This window comes from Camarhynchus parvulus, chromosome 12, assembly GCF_901933205.1.
Source record: "Camarhynchus parvulus chromosome 12, STF_HiC, whole genome shotgun sequence".
Classification (NCBI taxonomy): domain Eukaryota; kingdom Metazoa; phylum Chordata; class Aves; order Passeriformes; family Thraupidae; genus Camarhynchus; species Camarhynchus parvulus.
Genome location: NC_044582.1, coordinates 3,498,594 through 3,518,977, shown reverse-complemented (window position 1 = coordinate 3,518,977; position 20,384 = coordinate 3,498,594). Strand labels below are relative to the sequence as shown.

Below are 20,384 nucleotides of genomic sequence, written 5' to 3'. Positions count from 1 at the left end.
GCAACATTGCTTTCTAGCCTGTCTTGAGTCTTTCCTGGCCTTGGGGGCTCATGGGCTTTTCCAGCTGCTGAGAGGCTCAGAGCCTGGTTCCGGTGGACATCTCTTTGCAGGACCAGTCCTGAGGGTTGTAGCATCCCAAATAGGGAGATTTATTTTGAAATTTCCCTTTATTTATGGATTTTTAGCTCTGTTAGGAGATGCTTGGAGTATGCAATCTCTTCTGGCGTGATCTCAGTGCTTCTCAGGTTGCTTCATCCTCAGAAGTTGTATGAGGATATGAAGTCAGTGTGAGATGTGTCTTCAGCTATTGAATGAATCCTGAGGGGTTTGGTGCTCTAACCCACCTGAGACCCAAATGGGTCTGCCATGGGCTTTCCAGTAGAAGAAAGAGTCTGTTGGTATCTTGTGCCCTTCCTTCATCAGTCTAGACATGAAGAGTACGAAAAGATTTTGCCATATTTCATGTCTGCAAAAGGATGAAGTTGTGCGTGGGAATTACTTGCAAAGACTGACATGTTGTAGCTGCTAACCACCCTTTTTTTTATTATTATTTAACCAAAAAACAGATTGCAGCCTAGGAAAAACAGCATGTTTTTTTTTCTTTCATCTTCTAAAGAAAACATTTCACTTATAGATATGTGAATGTATGCGTTATAAAATAGGAATGGTTGAAAATTGGAAATGTATAATAAGTTCTTAAGGGACTTGGTAATTTGCCTTTGTCGTGTGAAAAAAACCCAAATCAGCTGATAGTACAAAGCTTATGAAAGGCTGGGGAAAATGTGGGGCTGAACTAGATCTTTTTCCATGTTGACTCCGAACTGTACTTTTTCTTTTGATGAAACATGAAATTACTTTTAATTTATTTTATTTCAATCCTAGTTACATAAACTATTATTTGATTGTACAGCTGGACTGAAAAACTGTAGGAGGTCTCACATTTAGGATTTTGCTGCCTCTCTCTCATTAAGCCTACAGCCTGATTTCTTTAAATGCACCTGTTAATCTTCTTAGGGAGACAAACTGGGGTTTGGTTGGGTTTTTTCTCTCCTTTTTTTTTTTTTTTTTTTAACACTAACCTCCCAGTTAACTGGCAGAGTAAACTCTGCTGGTTTGCAGCCTTTGCAGGTAGGGCTGTGCTGCAGCTGCAGTTCCAGCAGTGCCTGTTGCCTTGCTGGGCTGGGTTTGGTCTGCTTGGCTTAAACACCCGAGGTGGTCACAGCCTGAACTGTTCTCATCGTGCTCAGCAACAACCTCCGAGTCGACAGGAAGGAGTAAATGTATTTTTTTCCATTTTAATTTTGCTATAGGCTACTTCAGCAGTTCATCTGCGGTAACTTGCCAGAGAAGTGGCTGCCCCATCCCTGGAAGTGTTCAGGGCCAGGCTGGATGGGGCTTGGAGCAACCTGGTCTAGTGGCAGGTGTCCCTGCCCACAGCAGGGGGGTTGGAATGAAATGATCATTAAGATCCCTTCCAACCCAAATCATTCTGTGATTTTATGAACTTCTGTTGCATTTTTGATTTCCAGTCTGAGACTCATGGGGTTCCAGGTTTGAGACCCATTAATGTAGTCCTTGTAGGACCAGCAGTAGGACACAAAGACAACTCCATGCTGTCCTCCAAGTGTGCAGATTTTTCCCATATTTTCTCTCAGATGCATAAGCTTTGTTGTCTCCTGCCCACCCACGATAAGCTACCATAATTTGGGTTTCTTCTTCCCTGCTCATCACAGGATTTCTCAACACCCTGGGCAAGGATTGGTAGCGGCCCTTTGGGATGCTGCCCTTTCAAACCTTCTCCGCTCTCCTCTGCTGGGAATGGCTCTTGGGAGGGTGAGGGAGCTGCTGTCAGTCTCAAACACATCCCTGGGCTGCAGCAGCTCTAATATGAGCTGGTGAGATGTCTGGAGCAGATAGTGCTGGAGCACATTGTGCTGGGGCCGGGCGGCAGCGGCAGCTTTCCGTGAATACTCCTGACGCCGGCGGACGTGAGGAGGTGATGGTGGGTGCTGCTCTCATCCCTGTAAAACACACCATCCTTTGTATTCAGGGCAGATCTCTAGTCCCAAGGAGCAAAAATATCCAAGCCTTCTCCTTTGCCCACCTGTATGTAAGTTGTGGATGTTTTGCTTGGGAATCCTGTAGCTGGGGAGCACACCAGGAAAAGAGGTTGTTTCTATATAATACACTATATATAGTGTATATAATACACTATATATAGTGTATTATATAGAACTTTTTGTGGTGGTGGTGATTTTCAGAGCCCATTTACCACTGTATTGGATGAGGTTTTGACTGGTTACACACTGCAGTTATGACAGAACATCAGTTCCTGTTGGAGTGGAAAAGATGATCCCTATCACTACATTCTGTGCCACTGATTACCTCAACCTGGCAAAAATAAGGCATCCAGAAACATCCCTCTGGGAGGAAACTCTGAAGTGTCTCCTTAGGCATCCCTTTTCTGCTTTATTTTATCTGCCTTCCTCATCTTCCAGGCTCTCCTCCTCCTGCATTGTTAATGGATGTTAAGCACTGGTTAATGGATTAGGATAGGATTCCTCTTGGCCGTACAATTCAGTTTCATCCAACCCATCTCCATGATTATCTATTTAATTTTGATTTATTATTAAGTGAAAATATAGACCCAAACACTCTGAATTGACAAATTATCACACCTTTCTTTTTCTTTGAAATACACAAAGAAAAACCAACCAGCTGCTCTGGGTAGGAATAAAGTGCCTTCTGCTTCTCAACGTGTCTAAAAGTTGCTTCGCTTCCCAACTAAACTTCTCAGCCTTAAATTTTACCTGCTGCCATTTCTGCCAAGCTAAGCCTTCCGAGGGTTCTGCAAGGACAGATACATCAAATATGCAGATGCCTCCATCTCTTTGGGGACAAATGTTCTGGGCTGAGGTACGTGCAGCAGGGAAATGCAGGCAGGGACAAGGAGCCTCAAAGAGTTGCAGAAGCTGGAGAAATGTTTTCCTTTGATCCTATAAAGAATTTGGCAGGGGAATTTCAGAGTCTTTTATTTCAAAAGTACATTTAAACTAAACAGCTTGAGATATTGAAGTTGATGGTGTCTCTGACAGTATTGGTAATGTATTGTTCCTTGGGTTTCCTTTACCTTTCCTGTTGTGAATAATGACTTTTACACATAAAAACATAATTCTGCGTTTGGTTTTCCATTCCAGTTCATTTCTCTGAAAACCAGAAAGTGCAAATCTAAGACACAAAAACACTGATACTGAGCCCATCCAGTGCCAGTCCCCGGGCAGTGTCCCACCAGGCACTTGCAACCACAGTCTGAAATAAAAGACATTTTTGGACCCTGTGAGCTGGTGTGGGGAATGTCAGGGAGGGAGAAACCTCTGCAGCTGAGAAGTGTTTCTGAGAAACATAACCTGTTGTGAAGATTTTGTTTAAAGGCATCTGGCTGTGTTCGACACAGATTTCTCCTCCTCACAGGGAAATGTGGGCTCATCAGTTTTTCCATGTACCCCTCCACATGTGCTGTATTTGGAGCTCTTTGTGGGGGACCAGTTGATGGCTGTTTCCTCAGTCCCTGCCCAAATGATCTCTTGATTGCTCTTCCACACCTCGGATATCTGCTCTCCTGGTAACCTGAAGCAACAACAAAAAAATAGAATTAAGGACCTAAGTGGCCTGGGGAAGAGGTAAAGGGACTATTATGAGTAGCCAAAATGCATAGAGGTGCAAAGACACGAACTGCAGGATGGATAAAAATGCTATGGTTTTTCACAGACACACACAAAAATGTAGGTGCTTTGTTTCATTTGCCCAGGCTCAGATAAATGAGGGTGCAAAGTCAGGATTTTTTGGTTGCTGCATAGTCACCAGGAGCTGCCTGTCTCTCTGCAGTATGGCACTCTGATTTCCTCTCCTGGAAATTGCTTTTTAACTGTGTTTTTCTTTCCTTTTTCTAAAAATACAAACCAGTTTCTTTCTGGTCTGTCATTACTGCCTCTTTTTTAACAGCACTTCTCTTTCTGATGGATCTTCCTTTTTTTTTATGCCTGGAATGAATGTTCTCCATTCTGGGCTGAGTTTGGTTGACTCAAGCTGTCATGGAGATGGATAATGATACATTTTTTGCATAAGATTTTAATTTTGGAGCATGGGTGGAACTCGTCCAAAAGAAGGGCCCTGCAGTCTTCCCAGTTTCTTAGTGGTTGAAAACCAACTTCTTGTGGAAGGTAGAAGTCTGGGGACCCTTGTGTGGTGTGGACATGACTGGAGATGTTGATATGTTGGAACCAGGCCCCTGGATTGACCCTTTTTTGCCCACCCGTGATGAACGGTGCTCGTGTTGGATTCGTTTTGTGCAGCCAGCCAGCACCTGCAGGAATCCATCCAGCTCCTGGACAGAGTCAAGCCTGAATGCAAAAGGGAGAATTGCAAAACCAGACCTTGGTGCCACTCTTTGTGGGGAAGGAAGCCAGAAGCAAGTCAAGGGAACAGGCTGCCTTTGCTCTTCTCTTTGAATTGCTTTCCAAAATGCGTTTTTCCCAAAATAACTTAATTGTGTATTTTTTGGGGTGGATTGTTCTATATTTGTTGATGAGCATTAAATGGATGTTTTCTGAGAATGGTCCAACATGGCTTGCAGAACTCTTTGCAGAGTATCAGTGTCTGATTTAGAACCCATCACTACATGTGGCTATGGTTGTTCTCTGTGCCTCACTCTGCATTTCTTGACCTTGGATTTCACCTGCCATGGTGTTTCGAGACATCCAGTTCAGGAGAGCCTTCTACAGCTCTTTGCATTCAGCTTTAGCTTTGAATATGCTGAATAAATTTCCATGGCTCAGCAAACTTGTCCTTTCTTTATCCCCCCTCCTTCCCAAGCCATTTATGAATATCCCATTTATCCCATGGCAAGATCCTGCACCTCTGCTTGTGAAAACCTGACCATCTGCCTCTATCCTTGGTGTCCTAAATCCTGATAAGTTATTAACCCATAAGAAGGATTCCCCTTATTTCTTCATCTTCTATTACTTCTTTCTTTCTCCCCTTTCTTTCTAGATTTTTATCCTAACAATTCTCCCACTTGAGATGATTTTTCATACTAAGTATTGCCTTTTACTCCTGTAGCTTGGTTGTTTAATGATATTGCTGTGTTATGGCCTTGTCTTAAACCTTTTCTTGACAGTGCATGTTTTGCTAACAGGTGCCATGGAAACTTCCCTTTGTTACCCTTCCACCTGCTGCTTTTAATTTCTTTCTAACAAACCTTCTCACTTTTTCTCTTCTTTATTTCCCGGTTGTTCTGAAAATTATAGTAATCATGTGAATTTCTGTGTTTTTCCCCAGTCCTGCAAATAGATCGAAGCCAAGTCTGTTACTGCTGCTGAAAGTTTGTGTGTCAGGTTTGGCTCCTCAGAGCAGGCACATTCCTGTCACAGGATTAAGTCCAGAGCAGGTAGCTTCATTCTGCATTGCTTTAGGGAATAACTAACGAACTAAACAAAAAATTGTGTCGCTGCTAATTAAAATCAGAGAGGCTCTCAACGAGGGCGGGCGTGGGTTATAATCATAGATTTACAAGATAAGCTTTCACCAGCCGTGTGCCATAAAAATTCCTTAGCTTCATGCCATGGTTTATCTTTCAGCTTTGCTGGCATTTCGTAAATACAGAGCAGTAATTCATGGTGTTGGCTTTCCTGGGACAAAGGCCTTCAGTTAAGCGTGACTGCAGCAATCAGCTCTTCCACCCTTTCATTGCCAGAGCTCAGATGTAGGATGGGAGTGCATCAAGGCTGAGGGGAGTGGCTGCTCCTTGCCTGGGGTACTCTCCCCAGCATCCTCATCTTTTCTGCTGCACACAGTACTTGCTAGATTGTCATGGCTCCTTTATGTAATTTTACCACACATAAATGACTTGCTCATAGCAATCAGTTGTACAGGGAAGGATATGGAGGCAACGCATCGAGTAGCTGAGTGGAAATCAGACTGAAGAGATGGCTCCAGCCCACACCTCTCCGTGGCTCCTGGGGACCTTTATCCCTGTTTTAGCTGCTGTTTCCCTACATGCTCCTTGGTATTGGTTGCAGGGCCATAACTCTGTGGCACAGCTCTTCATCATTCATTGCAGACCTTCTAAATCCTGCAGTAAAGAGGAGAGGAGCTCTGCAGGCAGCAGCTCAGTTTCCTGTGCAGCCTGCAGCATGGCCACCCTCAGCATCACCTGAATTAATGCTAAATGAGGGGCACTTAATGACCCCAGACCTGCTGAGCATCCTCCCCTTCAGCAGTGTCCTCAGGTCCAGCAGCTGGGGTGACTGATGCCTCCCGTCCCTCCAAGTCTTCCTAAAGATTCCAAGGCTTCACCTGCACTGAAGGTCCAAAGCTGACCTTCCAACTGCCCCCATTCACTGGCTGAGGTGATGTTCCTCCTTGTCTTTGATCTTCCAGATACCTCCTAAGTGCCCAGAGAGAGGCAGAGAGGGATTAGATACCCCATAGCCTTTCTAGGATCTCTGTGTTCATCCCAGGCACAGTGAAGCCCTGGTTCTCATCACTGAGCTGTACAGCTCCTCTCACACCCTGCAGCTGATGGCATTTTGATCAAGAGGTGGCATCTACTCTGTCTCTGGAAGATTTAAATGTAGTTTTCAGCTATCACAGAGGAAACAGATTTTCCCTGTCGCTGAAGTAGAATGAATATTGGACACTGCACTTACCCCTGGGATATTTTTAATGCTTTGAAGTTCAAGATCATTAATGTTCTCAGTAACAATTTTATCATTTTAAAAGGAGACCCTGTTCAAACCTTTGGACCTTTATAGTGCCTGCTCCTGTAAAGCTATCTTAAAAGTGATCTCTTTGATATATATGGGACTGAGATCATTACCTGCCAACTCTTCTGTCAGGCCCGTTTGCCTTTGGCTCTGAAGGGTTTGGCCAAGATCCTGACAGTGGTGGCCACACGTTTCAGGCATCAGCAGCTGAAAGAGCAGCTCCCCAGAGCGGCATGGGGTGGTCTGCAGGTCACTCAGCAACCTTCTGGCTTGTGAGAGCTCACGTGAGAGATGCAAAACTCTGCCCTGACTCCAGTTCAGGTCTTGGGGTTCATAGAGGCTGCACTGGACTCTATAGGGATCAGTTGCCTTGCATTTAATTGCACATGTTCATTATGGTCTGTATAGGGTGTCTAACAGACATCTGACCTTGGGGTTCTTTGGAGAGGTCTGGGGATGTTGGTCTGGTGAGCAGGAACAGCCATTGCTCTGGTTTTATATTGCAAAGTGCTCCAAGGGAAATTACTCTTGGCTCAACCAGGGCTAAGTAAGGTGCAAATTAAGTATTTGCTTGCCACGTAGCAAAATTAGAATGGTAAACAACAGAACAGAATAAAATAGGGATGAAAATAAAGTATTTCGAGTTGGAAGGGCCTTCAATGATCATTTAGTCCAACTGCAAATGATAATGATTCACAAACCTTTACAAAAAGGCAGTTGTGCAGGAATGAAAATAAGCAAGTAAATGCTTATTTAGAGCTTAAATCAGTCATAAACCCCTCTCCTGGTATGTAGGATTCAGCTAATAAGATGGCAGATGCCTCTCAACAGCCGTGCTTGCCAGAGCAGCAGCCAGAGTGACATTGATGTGTTCTCCTGTTGCAGATTCTGGGTTGAACTAGACGTGGTGCTAAGATGGAGAACAACTGGTTTGTGGTGGCTGGGTAAACTGGAAATCTCCTGGTTCCTGTTACCCTGCCATGCATGGCATTTCAAACAAAGGGCAAAACCAGCAGCAGCTCTAGTGTGTTATCTCCTGCAGAGCCAGGGCCAGAGGAGGGAGCTGGCAGGGCCACCGTGCATGCAGCACTGCTCACCCACGGCAGCACCACCCCTGGGGAAGGCTGTTAGTTTGGTGTGTTGGTTGCCAGTGGCTTGTGCCACCACCTGCCTGGCAGCCCCTCCTTGAAGCCCAGCTCCAGCAGGGTGTAACAGTGAGGCAGAGGAGTCAAGACTATCACATTTCTCTGTATTTATGAGAACAGGTATGAGGGTGGAGGTTAAGGACCTGCATGATTACCAGATGAGGTGGAAGCAGGAGCTCAAGTACACTGCCAGCATCAGGAGATGAGCTTTAGGGATGCCTCAGTCACCAGGAAAATGCCTGACAGAAGCTGCATCTTATTTGATGGGGATAAGGCAACCCTGGAGCACAAAGCTGCAGGAGAACAGGGTTTTTCCACTGCTCACAAAAGCAAGTCATTAAGCACTGTGGCCTTTCACAAGAGTGCTTCTGTTGCCATCTAATAAAATACTCCCTGACAGTTTCTAGTCACCATTTCATATTTTCTATTTTGATTTCAGCTGTGTGGCATTCACTGTTTTTAAACCATCCATTTCCAGAGTGATTCTCTTTCTGCATGGACATCAGTGTAATTAATTTAGGGGCACTTGGATTTAAGCAGGTGCTTAATTCTGTAACTGCTGGGGGCTTTTTCTTTGTCAAAGCAGAGTCTGATGCAGGATTCCCTGTGTTGGATGTAGGACTTTTTAGAGCTACAAGCTGCCCCCAGTAGAACACCCAGGCTTGGGGTATATCTGAGCATCACTAGTGTGAGATTTTCAGTGCACAGAGCTGAAACCAAAAGCCCTCCACATCAGACACTTCTTTTTCTGTTTATTTATTAAAAGGGTTGTCCTATTTTCTAGTCAGACTTGCTGACAGGCAGTGTATACCAGCTAACATTTGCTATTATCCCATGCTGTTTCTTTGCCAACCCATAACCATTTAGAATTATGTCTTTCCAAGTCAAACCCAGTGCCATTTCGACCTAGAGTACAACTGCCTGCTTGTTTAGCTACCTGGTTTTTTTTTTAAATAGGTTATACTCAGTGATTCTTAAAATCAGTCATGTGGATGTTCACATCAGGTTTCAGTCAAACCAACTAGGTCAAATCTCTGCTCGTAGCTGAGCAGCTCTAATTCTTGTTGGTCAGCCCAGCCTCCCTCTTTTGGGCCTCTTCACATGTCTCTCTTCATGCTTTATCTTGAGTTGTTTGCTGCTCATCCCCTTGGTTTTATTGCAGATAACAATAATTTTCCCTCTTTTTTTACCCAGTTTTCCCTCTTTTTTTTTCCTACTATTAGAAAAGACTTGATTGTCCTCATTTTGCTGATTTTTGATCTGGTTTTGAAGCTGGGAGCTCCCTTCTATGGACAAACTCAGCTCATCTTTGAAAAGCCTGAGCAGGGCATGAAATTTCTAAAATAATGATGACATTGCCACTCATTTTCATGGTTTTTATCTACTACAATGCAGTAATTAGATCAGTTGCCCAGCAAGCAAGGACCCATTTCCCTTAGCACCGGCAGAGGAAGGGATGCAATCCGTGTTTCTCAGTTGCACAGAAGGGCTGCAGTTCCTGAAGGATTTACTCAGACCACAAATGCCAAGCTCCTGTGGATGCAATCACTGCCAGAGTTTTGTGGCAGCTGAGCAGGTGGATGTGGCCAGTGTGCTCAAGGCAGGGATGTGAAATTAGACAAAAACCAATAAATCAGGTGAAAACCAATGCTGTCTCTTGAACTTTCCCACACAAGTCAACAAGACTTGATTTACCAGCTGTGCATGTAGATTTTGTGTAATATTGTTATTGCTTGATTTTATAGCAGAGACATTAACAGTGTTGACATTTACCTTGTGATGGTTATTGCTCCCAAGTTAGCACCTCTGGTGAAAAAGGGTCTGTTGACATCTCTTGGGATGCTGGCTCCAAGCCTGGGTCTTGCCTGTAAAATTTAGTGGCACTGATGAACCCACTTGAGTTAAATTAGAGCAATTCCCTCCTACAGACCCTGACTTTACCTGGGAATTCCCAAATAAGAAAGCTGTACCAATTTGCTGGCAGAGAATTGTAAACCAGTGCTATGTCATTGCATTGCTTTTATCTCCACTGATGCTGCTGACATCTTTTCCCTGGTGCTGCTGTGGCATCAAAAGTCTGGTTTAGGACAAATCATGTTTTTCTGAAATTAAATATTAACCAGCAAGCAGTCTAACATTTGTTTTGGCTGTAAGTAGGACTTTGTTTTTAAAGCTTTCTCAATTTTTGTAATTTTAATGCAAAAATGTTATTTTTACATTAGGGAAAAAATGAGGCATAAAAAATCTGAGGTGCTTGTGACATCTTACACTGCTGAGCTTGGTTTTGTGGTGAATGCCTTTGACCCTTGGTTTTCCTTATGCTGTTCATGCTTCTGATCATCTTGGGCAGCTCTTCCCTCTCAGTACTTATCCATCTCCTCCCCGGGTGTTGTGTCAGCCCTAAATAGAAAGGCTGGTTTCATATCCATGTCTGTTCCTGAGTGGAATTAGGGAATTTTGGGGCCTTTTAATCAGAAGTATCTGATGGAGAGGCAGAGCTGGATATGAATTAATGTCTCAGGATGATTTTTAGCTCTGGGCTCTGTGGCAGCAACCTTGCAGCTTTACCACTTCTCTTTCATGGAGCTGAGAGTTAATTTCTGTTACTTAACTTTGTGCTGGAAAATGGAGGGAGTTTTAGAAAGAAAGAAGAAAGACACAATTTTTCAATTTAAAAACAATGAAAAAAGAAAGGAAACAGTAGCTGCCCACCCTCCCAGTGACTGCGGGCAGGTGAGTAGAGCTGCCTGCCTGCCCTTCTTGTGATAAAAAGCATTCATAGGATATCATAAATGAAAACTTTAACAGTATAATTGTTAATACACTCAGTCAAACACTTTATATTCTTTAGTTGTACAAAATTATTACTCCATTGGTAACAGAGAGTGCAGCTGAGTTTGGACTCTGTATCACCCAATATTTCTAATTCAGCAATTAGGGCAGTGCAAAATCAATACATCCCCCATCAGACAGAGGAAATCCTGCCTTATTAAGGCATTCCAATTTAACTGTTAATAGACACTCTAGTGGAATTGGGAGGAATTCTTTGGAACTGGTTAGCAACCCAGTGCTACTTAACTCAGAGATAAAGCCTGTAAAAAAACCAAAGGAGGGCTGAGCTGCAGTTTGGGCTTTTGTAACAGGAAAAAAAAGGTTTCATAGATGGGTACAAATCATACAAATATTGGATCATCCTTGCAGAAGATGCAGTGAGCGTGGGCCTGTGTTTGATTCCATATGACTATTCTCATGTTCTTTCCTGAGGCATCTCTCCTGGATTGAGTTACTGTATTTGACAGACCAGATGATTTCTTCTGGTCTTAAAATTTCACGGGTATGTTCAACTGGTGCAAGTGAGAGACAGCACAGCCTGTGTCACAGGGGGGTTGAGGCATCCTGGATAATTATAAAATAAATAAATGCAGTGTTGGTAGAAGTGCATGGAGTGAAGCTGCTGCTGGGAATGGGATGGAGGTGGTGCCCAGCATTACTTAGCACTTGAGAAAGTGCAGGGAGCTGGGAGGGAGCTCGAGCCCAGTCTGGGAAAGCATCTCTGGAGCAGCACTGACCTGCCAGACAGTGAGCATCCAACCACCCTCCTCTGTCTTATGTGCCAGCAGTGAGACTCAGGGCAAAATAACAGCACCTGGCATGTTGTTCCTCATGGGCTTTTGTATTTCCAAGAGAGCCACGCTGTTTTGGGTAGGAAATCTGAACTTGTCTGTGTGTTATCTGCCAGCTCCCTGATGGAGTCAGAATTCTTACTGGTTGCAAGTATTTTTCATATCAAATGGGGAAAACCCCTGAATTTTAAAATTTGCAGTGGAATAGAATCACAGAATGGTTTGGGATGGGAGGGAGCTTACAGACCATCTCATTCCACCCCCAGCCGTGGGCAGGGATACATTCCAGTATCCAAGGTTGCTCCAAGCCTCATCCATCCTGGCCTTGAACACTTCAAGGGATGGGGCAGCCACAGCTTCTCTGGGCAGAAAACCATTCTGCTTTTCCAAACAACAATTATTTATTTGACCATATAATGTTATTTCAGAGTTGTTTAATACACCATTAGGAGAGGGTGTGTCTAATACATAAATGCTGAGGGTTTTATAGAAATATTAAATTTAAGTGAGAAGGTGCATTTTGCTTTCTGACAGTACTTCCCTCTGGTGTCTGGGGCTGAGCTCTCCAATCTCCACCAGCTACAGATGGTTTTATGTGTTTTATGAGGCAGTAGCTCTGCAGCCCTTGACATCAGGAGTCAAACCCCAAATCTGAACTGAAGGGTGTCAGAACTAACAATGGAGGAGCAGCACATGCCAACAACATTCATGGCAGGTGCTACTGTAGGGCCAGGAGCAATTTTCTCTTCAGTCTAGAACAGATCACTCTCTCCCTTAGTGCTTTGCTTTATTATTATTGTGATTCTTTCTCCAGAGAAGTGGGTTTCAACCTGCAGCCGGAAAGTATTCCCAAAGTGCTATTTTACTATTTATTTTCATCCGACTTCCTATTACTGTGGCAACATGCACTTTGAATTTCATTAGTTTTATGCATTTAAGTTCCCTTTTTAAACCTTTATAAGGTCAGACCCTGCTTGGGTAAATCAACAATGTATTAAATTTGAGATTCTGAGTAATACTTTTCCTTAAACAGCTGTAGATCACAGGTAGTGAGGGCATTAGGGCTTCTGCTTTTTTGAGAAATATTTGTGGGCATTACTGATAAGCATATGGACCAAATTATTTGGTAATTAGATAAGTATCTTCCATCGTGGATTCATTCTTGTGCACTTGTGATCCATCAGCAGCACATTACAGGGTGCCTGCCCTGAAACCACATGGGAGGAGGGTGTGCAGGCTGTCATGCTGTGCACTGCAGCACAACAGCTCAAAGCTCTTGCAGCTGGAGCTGCTCCAGAGCTCCTTGGGATGGCCAGGAGCATCCCTCAGCACTGTGGGGTGCTGAGCATCCTACACAGGCTATGGGACTGCTGCAGAACCAGCAGTGGGTGCGATGCCAACCTCAGGGTTGCTCCTTGTAAGTAGCTGTGGTTTCACAGGGAGGTTTCATCACCCTGTCCTGGTGACCAGAGTCATCCCAGCTGGCTTTTTTTGCTCAGCCAAGACTCACATCACCCAGAAGAGGGTTCAGCTGGGGGCAGCTAGCCCACAAAATCCCTGTTGTCTGTGTTTGCCACTTCAGTGCTGATTACTAAAGGGGAGCCAGCGTGCTCTCTCTTGATTTCCCACTGCTGTGGCCCCTGGGAAAGAAGCCTTTAGCTGCTTTCACCTGTGACTTGCATGGTTTTGCCTGACAGGTGAGGAAGTACAAGTAGTTCTCCTGCCTCCATTAGGCTTCTGGAGGGGTTTTCCTTTAATAAATAGGCTCTGGTTTCACAGCCACTTGTGAAAGTAGGCTGTGAGAAGCCAGTTTAGTGCGTGTTGGTCGTGTCCCTGCAGAAAGGGCCCTGCAGGCTGCAAAGCAGAGTCACGGCTGCTTCTTCCAGTGGGTTTGTGCTGGAGAAGTGCTGGGAGCCCTGGCTGGCAGGAGGCTGAGCTTCTCAAACTTCTCACACACGTTTTTATGTGCAACTTTCTGACTAAAGTTCAACTCAGAATACACCGAGTAATTCAATTGCATCTCTGCCGCTGGGTTATATAAGAGAAAGCTTGAAATCGCGCCTGGTTTCGTAAGGTAACATGTATCCTTCTGCTGATCTGAGCAATTTCCCTACTTTGCAGTGGGGCTCTGCTGTGCCTTCTTGGCTGAGCTGGGATTTTGAGGGGGAGAGGGTGCTGTAGCAGTTTTCTACATTAACTGGCATACAAATGTTTGAAACTTGGGCTTATTTTGTGTGTTTTGATGGTGTTTCAGCACGCTGAGGAGACCGGAGCAGCTGGAGCAGGCCGGGGGCCAGCGGTCAGCATCGCCCTCCCTCGCACAGACTGCAGGCAGCTCCCAGAGCCCCCGGGAGATGCGGGGCCGGGGCCAGCCTGCAGCGGCGGCAGAGGGGCCGCGGAGGACGCTGCAGGTGGACGCCAGGAGCCAGGGCTCGGGGAGGTCTCCCTCGGTGTCACCGGAGCGGGGCAGCACCCCCACCTCTCCCTACTCCGTCCCGCAGATCGCCCCCCTCCCCAGTAGCACCCTCTGCCCCATCTGCAAGACGACAGAGCTCACCTCCTCCCCCGGCCAGCCTAACTTCAATGCCTGCACTCAGTGTCACAGCAAGGTCTGCAACCAGTGTGGCTTCAACCCCAACCCGCACCTCACCCAGGTAATGCCTCCTCTTCCTCATGCAGCCTCCTGGCTGCTTCGGGGGGGTTCTTGCTTTCTCCAAGCACAGAAGCTGCACCTTTGCTTTTGGCAGCTGCAAAGCATTCACCATGAGCAAAGGTTCTGCTGGTAATAAGGGAATAATTGTGATAATGTGAACTTTGATGAAATGGGGCAGATAAATTAGTTGAAGGGGGTTGGTAGATTACCAGCGCTCAGTCTTTGTTGGGACACCAAGACAGTTAGGCTGAATTCTCCATTTTCAAAGGACTCGACAGCAAGCAGGGGAGCAGGGGGGCTGCACTGCAGGCTGAGGTGAGGAGTGTCTCAGCCCCTGACTCACAGCAGGTTCTGGTGGGTTCCAGCCGCGTCACGCTCGGCGCAGGGAGGGAAGCGCCAGGAGTCGTGCACGACACGCGGCAGTGCCGGGGGAGGAGCGTTCCCACCGTGGGATGTGTGAGATGGATGCTCGGGGCTCTGGGGGCGGATCCGGCAGCGGTGCTGGGGTGGGTGCTGGGGCTGGCTGAGGTGAGGGGCTCCCTGTGCCAATCTCTCAGGTCACAGATCTCCACGCAGGGTGGGAAGTGATTGGATGGTTTTTTCAGCTGTTAAAAGCCAAACCGCAGGGGTTTCTCATCTTAAAACAGAAACTTAAAGCCGCACTTTGGAAAGCAACTGTGCCACTCCAGTGCTTGATAAGACAAGATTTAGGCACTGAAGCCCCCTGGATACCCAGGATTTACTGCCAGTAGCCATTTTGTGGTAAACATATAATGCTTTCTCCTGATGCTAGACACAGCAGTATCTAAACATCATTGAGGACCTCCTGCCTTCCAGTCCTTTATCCTGATGGAAGAAATCATAGAGTTATGGAATGGTTTGGGTTGGAAGGGACCTTGAAGATCATGTAGTTCCAGCCTCCTCCCATGAGCAGGGATACCTTCCACTAGACCAGGTTGCTCCAAGCTCCATCCAGCCTGGCATTGAACACTTCCAGGGATGTGACAGTCACAGCTTCCCTGGGCAACCTGTTCCAGTGCCTCACTACACTGATAGTAAAGAATTTTTTCCTTTTATCTAGTCTAACATACTCTCTTTGAATTTGAACCCACTCCTCCCTGTCCTGTCACTACATGCCCTTGTAAATAGTCTTGCCCCATGAAGGAGATACCCCTGCTATAATGATGCATAACTAGCTGGTTCCTGATATTACTTCACAGGTATTTACCTCTGCAAAGGTCTGAATAAGGTCTCAGATCTTAATAAAGAGAGGTGGAAATTCAGGGTCCTGCAAAGAAATGCCATGGGCCACTTTTCTGTTTTGCTTATAAATTTCGTTTTTAATTACATTTGCCAAACATTAATTTGGTGTCCAAGCATTGCCTTGGAAGTTGTCCAGTTACTCTGAACAGTATCAGTGAACAAGGAAATAACAAAATAAAAATGCAACAGTTTCAAAGTTTCTGGTCTTGTCTCTTCTGCTTTGCCCCAAGAGCTTACCCACAGTGGGCACTATCTCGAGTCTCTCTTGCAGATACCAACATTAAAATATGTCTGTGCACAGAGACTCTGCTTAGCAGCTCTAGGCCATTTTGCTCTTGGCATCTCTAGGTCTCTGTGCCCTCAGAAACGTGTTTGACTGCAGAGCATTTTTAAACATCAAATTAAAAAAAATGGACCTGAAATGGAAAAAGAGGTTGTTTTTTTGGTCTGTCCTGAGTTTAAATATGCATTTCAGCAGCAAGCAACCTTATGACTTGTAAGTAGGTCGTTGTGGGAGCTGGAGGATGAAAACAGTTGTCCAAGAGAAGTGTTTGCAGCTCATGTTAGCAGCCCGTGTGATGGACTGGCTGGGGGAGCAGCAGTGGTTGCTGCCTTGTTGGAAGTGTGACTCATTTTCCTCAACATCATTCCTTGTGCTGCTGTTCCAGAGTCACACAGAGAGGTGCCTGAAGCATCCTGGTGCTGTTGCTGGGGGGTAGTGGAGGCAGCTGGAAGGGTACTTTCTGTCTTGGTGGGTTGGGAAGGATCTCTGGAGGTTTCCTGTTCCAACCTGTGCTCAAAGCAGCAAGCAGGGAAGGGATCTCGAGGCTGTACCCCACTGGGTCCTGGAACCTTCCAAAGGTGGACATGCTGGGCCCAGCTGCTCCACTGCCTTCCCTCACAGGGAAAACATCCACACAGTCTGCTCCCTCCAACCCAGCAGGTGCTGCAGGGTGGCTGCACAGCATTGCTCATGAGGTGTTGTGTTCTCTATTTGCATTTCCTTGTGAATGTACTTTCGTGTGTGTAGTTGATACTGCCACTTTGTGCTGCAGTAGATGTGAATTTGTAACTTCTTTCTGCTTTCAAGGCTCTCTAGCAGGATTAAATCATCAAAAATACCACATTTTCTAAGCAAATCAAACCCAAGAAAACCAAAATTGTGTTTTGCTTGGTACATCCTCTCCTGTGCAATCTGTGGAACTGCCAGAAACCACTGGCATGGTGAGGTAGGAGCTGCAGGGCTGGTTTGGCATAATGATCTCTCAAACTGTTTTGAGAGTTGTATATAAATATAAATCTTGTATAAACACTTTGTTTTCATTAGTCTTTTACTTGTATATATATCCATAGCATAAAATAGCTTTTTGTAATATATATTTAAAGAAAATAATAGACTTTGTGTATGAGCTGTAATCCATCAAGCCCTATCTTGCCACTTTCAACTCCAAGAGCAGATTTTTCAGAGGAGGGTTGACTGCACCACCTTCACTTTGTACTTCAGTAATACCTTCTTCTCAGAAGCACATAATTCCCTTTGAAACACTATTTTTCTTTGGCTGTTATTTTATTCCTTTTTGTTTGGCTTGATGGTCATTTTATCTTAAAAGCAAGTCATGAATTTCTGTGCTGACGAAGCAATCAGCTTCTGTGGCATCTTGAGTTGATCGCTTGCTGAGAAAAACAAAATCTCTTTTTGGGGTTTTTATTTCACTGTCTGTTTATTCCTTTGAGTAGCAGCTCGTTCTTGTTTCACAAGACTGGGCAAACAGAAGTTCCTGTCTGCTGCTGGTGTCACTCATATTTTACATGTAGATAATTATATTGTTCCCTCTGTTCATCCCATGCCCCGAAATAGCTGCTGTCATAGTTTTCAATTTGGTCGTGTGCTGGCGAGCTGCTTTCCTTGTTCATTCACTTATTCCTGAAGGTCAGTGCTCTTGCCATAGACAGTTATTTTAAGCAAGGAAAGGGAATTATCAAGCAGGGAGCAATGGTGGCACCATTAAAGACAACAAGTTTTGAAATAACGTGCTAAAACCTAGCAGTTTGTTTCCAGTCCTGTGCAGAAAATAGGTTTTTGAATGGAGATGTGTTATTTTAAGTGCAACATTGCAGCTTTCACGTTCTAGTATGATTTTTAATTTCTCATTAAAACTTTTTTTCTACTTTTCCTCTGTGTTGTCTCTGAGGGTGTTTTTGGACAGCTTGTTCTGCAGGACCATACCAGTGATGCTGTCATCTCCTCCAGGGGGAATAGCTCAGTTTCAAACCAGTACAATAGGTTTAGAAAATCCTCTTTTTATACATCTTGCACTTTGTTCTGCCGCTCCTGTGGCTTTCGCCTGACTGATCCAGCAGCATGTTCATCTGATTGGATTTGCTCTGTTTGGTATCATAAGGAGTAACCTGCAGGCATCCTTTCTGCTTCTCTGGGGTTTTGAAGTGCTGCTGCACATTGCTAATTTGATAAATTAATTTCTTCTTCAGTTCTTCTCTTAAAATTTGTTTGGTTTCTTTTAATTTGTTTTCTCACCATCCTAAGCACTAAACCAAAAACACGAGGAACTTGAGTTTGATTTTAATCAAGAGCAGCAGCACAGCATTAAAACGTGTGCTTTAGTTAGGGCTGAAATGAAACTCAAAATGCCTGGCTGCCTAATAGATCTGCTTGGAACCACTTGGGATTATAGGAAACCTTTCTTGTCTGCCTTACATTTCTATTGTGCCTTTTTCAATTTGAAGTGGTGTTTATTAGAGGCAGTTTCATAAATATTCAGATGCACCTCCCTATATAAAAGGAACATGTTTATACATGTGTGTTCTTTACCAAATTTCTTTTTGAAGGCCCTGCTTTTGTCCCCGAGCTGTTTTGATTTTATTTGCTGTATTTGTGGCCATATTTATACTTATAATTGTTAAACTGCCCCACGTTTTTAGCTCCACTTAGGGAGATTGAAGAGGTTCTTTGTACTTTTTATGCTATGAATATAATGAATTATGAAATATTTAAAATATTTGAGAGCAAATCTGTTCCCTGAATGCTCTGTGCCATGTAAGCTCATCACAAACATTTGGTCACGGACCTTCAGCAAGCGAAACGTAAAAAGTCTTAAGGAGAATTAAAAACTTGCTGGTTGGTTTCCCAACAGTGGTCAGGGTTGTTTGACAGGAGAAGAAAATTCTCAGCACCTCTTGAGTTATCTGTAGCAAGAAGAGGTAGCCACAAAAATAATTTAAAGTTTTTAAGTAAATGTTTAAATTGTATTAATGGAAAATAGACCATTAGCTGAGGAGATGAGACTGAAATAATGTGAGCATTGTGTAGGGCTGTGTTTATCCTGTCATAACCTCACAGCAGATGGTTTTCTGCTCAGTAGTATAAGAAAATTTGGGTAAAGTGGAAAAAAGAAGTTGGGGGAAGCTGAAGGGTGACACAATGCAGAGCATGTCTGATGGGAGGAGTGGGGCTTGTTGGCACTGGAGGAATGGTCTGTGGTCCAAAGCCTTTTCCAACCTGGCTGTACTGTCAAGAGTGGTGCCTGCCCACAGCATCACCTCAGTCATTTTGCAAATGACTGAAAAAAACTCAAATATTGAAATTGTGAAGCTCTTCTTACACTGCTTTCAAAGGACCCCATTTCTCATTTGGTTCATTGTCCCAGTTGTACACATTGCACCATGTTGGTCCAATTTTTGGTAAAACCCAGCATATTTGTGAGTTAGGGGCCCAATCTAACTGATTTACCCTGCAGGCGGCTTTGGCTGGACTAGTGGCCACTGGTTCAGAAACCCTGCAAGGCAAGGGCTGTGCTTAGCAGGCATGGGGGGTTATCAATTCTACATTAAACCAATGTTTGTTATTAATGGCAGTGAATCCCCATCTCTTCCTCTCACCCATCTCCTCTCCTACCTGTCATTCATTCAACATCCAAACATTCACAGGTCTCTGATGCTGTGCAGGTGTGGGTAGAATCCTTGTTGGCATCAGTGCTTTCACCAGGGCTGAGCACTGAAGGAATGGATGAAAACAGGGATCTACTTTCTGATAGATAATTAAACATGAGTATTGTGAGAAATTTGATCTCCCATGTTTCTCCCTGCCTTTTCAAGCAACCAAAGTGTTCTTCACCTCTTTGGATCTTTATTGAGAAGCCATGGGGCCATGCTGGCATGACATTTCCTAAATTTCTAAGTTTCCTCTGGGTGCATCAACTCCATGTTGGATGTAGCTCATTGCAATGGGAGGGATGGCAGAGGATAAGCTGTGACAGTGATATTACATTTACACAGTCTCTTCTCTAGCTGAACAAGGCAAAGCCAACGAGGTTTTCTCCTGCCCCTGGGACCTCAGGAAGTGTTTGTTTTCCTGGCCATGAAGCACCTCCAGCCTCAGCCATTGGCACGTGTGTGGTCCTGCATGTCCTGCACCTGTATTACTGTGCTCATGGATAAACACAGGCTCTGTTTAGAGGTTATAGTTCCCTCTCATTTTAAAGAAAAGGTGTTGAGTCTGAAAAATAAATGTTTCTCTAGTCTATCATCTCTTGGGGCATTTCACACTGGTGTCATGCTTATGGTGTCTGTGGGGAGGTGGGGCTGGCTCTGTCAGCAGTTGTCCTTCCTTGTGTTCACCTGTCAGCAAGTTCAGAGGTGTGTTTTTTCCTCCTGTGATCAGATCAAACCCCTGGACACCCTCGGGCAAGCAGTGTTTTTGCTCTGCTGTGGTGTTAGCTTTTTGTGTGTATATATGGTAGGTTGTACCCTATTTTCAGCCAGACCCCTGTGTTGCTGAGTCAAGTTGCCCATTTTAGAATAATTTGTCTTTTGAGATCATCCTCTTTCACCATATAGCTGTAAAAATAAATCTGTCGTTGGCATTACATTGCAGATCTGGGAGAAATTTTCCATTGGATCCTGCTGTGCAATAGGAGTG

The 20,384-nt window shown here is 44.6% G+C and overlaps 1 protein-coding gene across 3 annotated transcripts in view; it reads left to right on the top strand.

Moving 5' to 3' along the window:
- Window positions 1-20,384, top strand: part of BSN (bassoon presynaptic cytomatrix protein) — an 88,637-nt gene that overhangs the window by 7,740 nt on the left and 60,513 nt on the right. For all 3 annotated transcript variants that reach the window (XM_030956544.1, XM_030956543.1, XM_030956542.1), the window contains exon 2: window positions 13,787-14,186. In XM_030956544.1, the coding sequence (XP_030812404.1) occupies window positions 13,887-14,186 (300 nt within the window). In that variant the 5' untranslated portion in view covers window positions 13,787-13,886. The remainder of the gene's footprint in view (window positions 1-13,786; window positions 14,187-20,384) is intronic.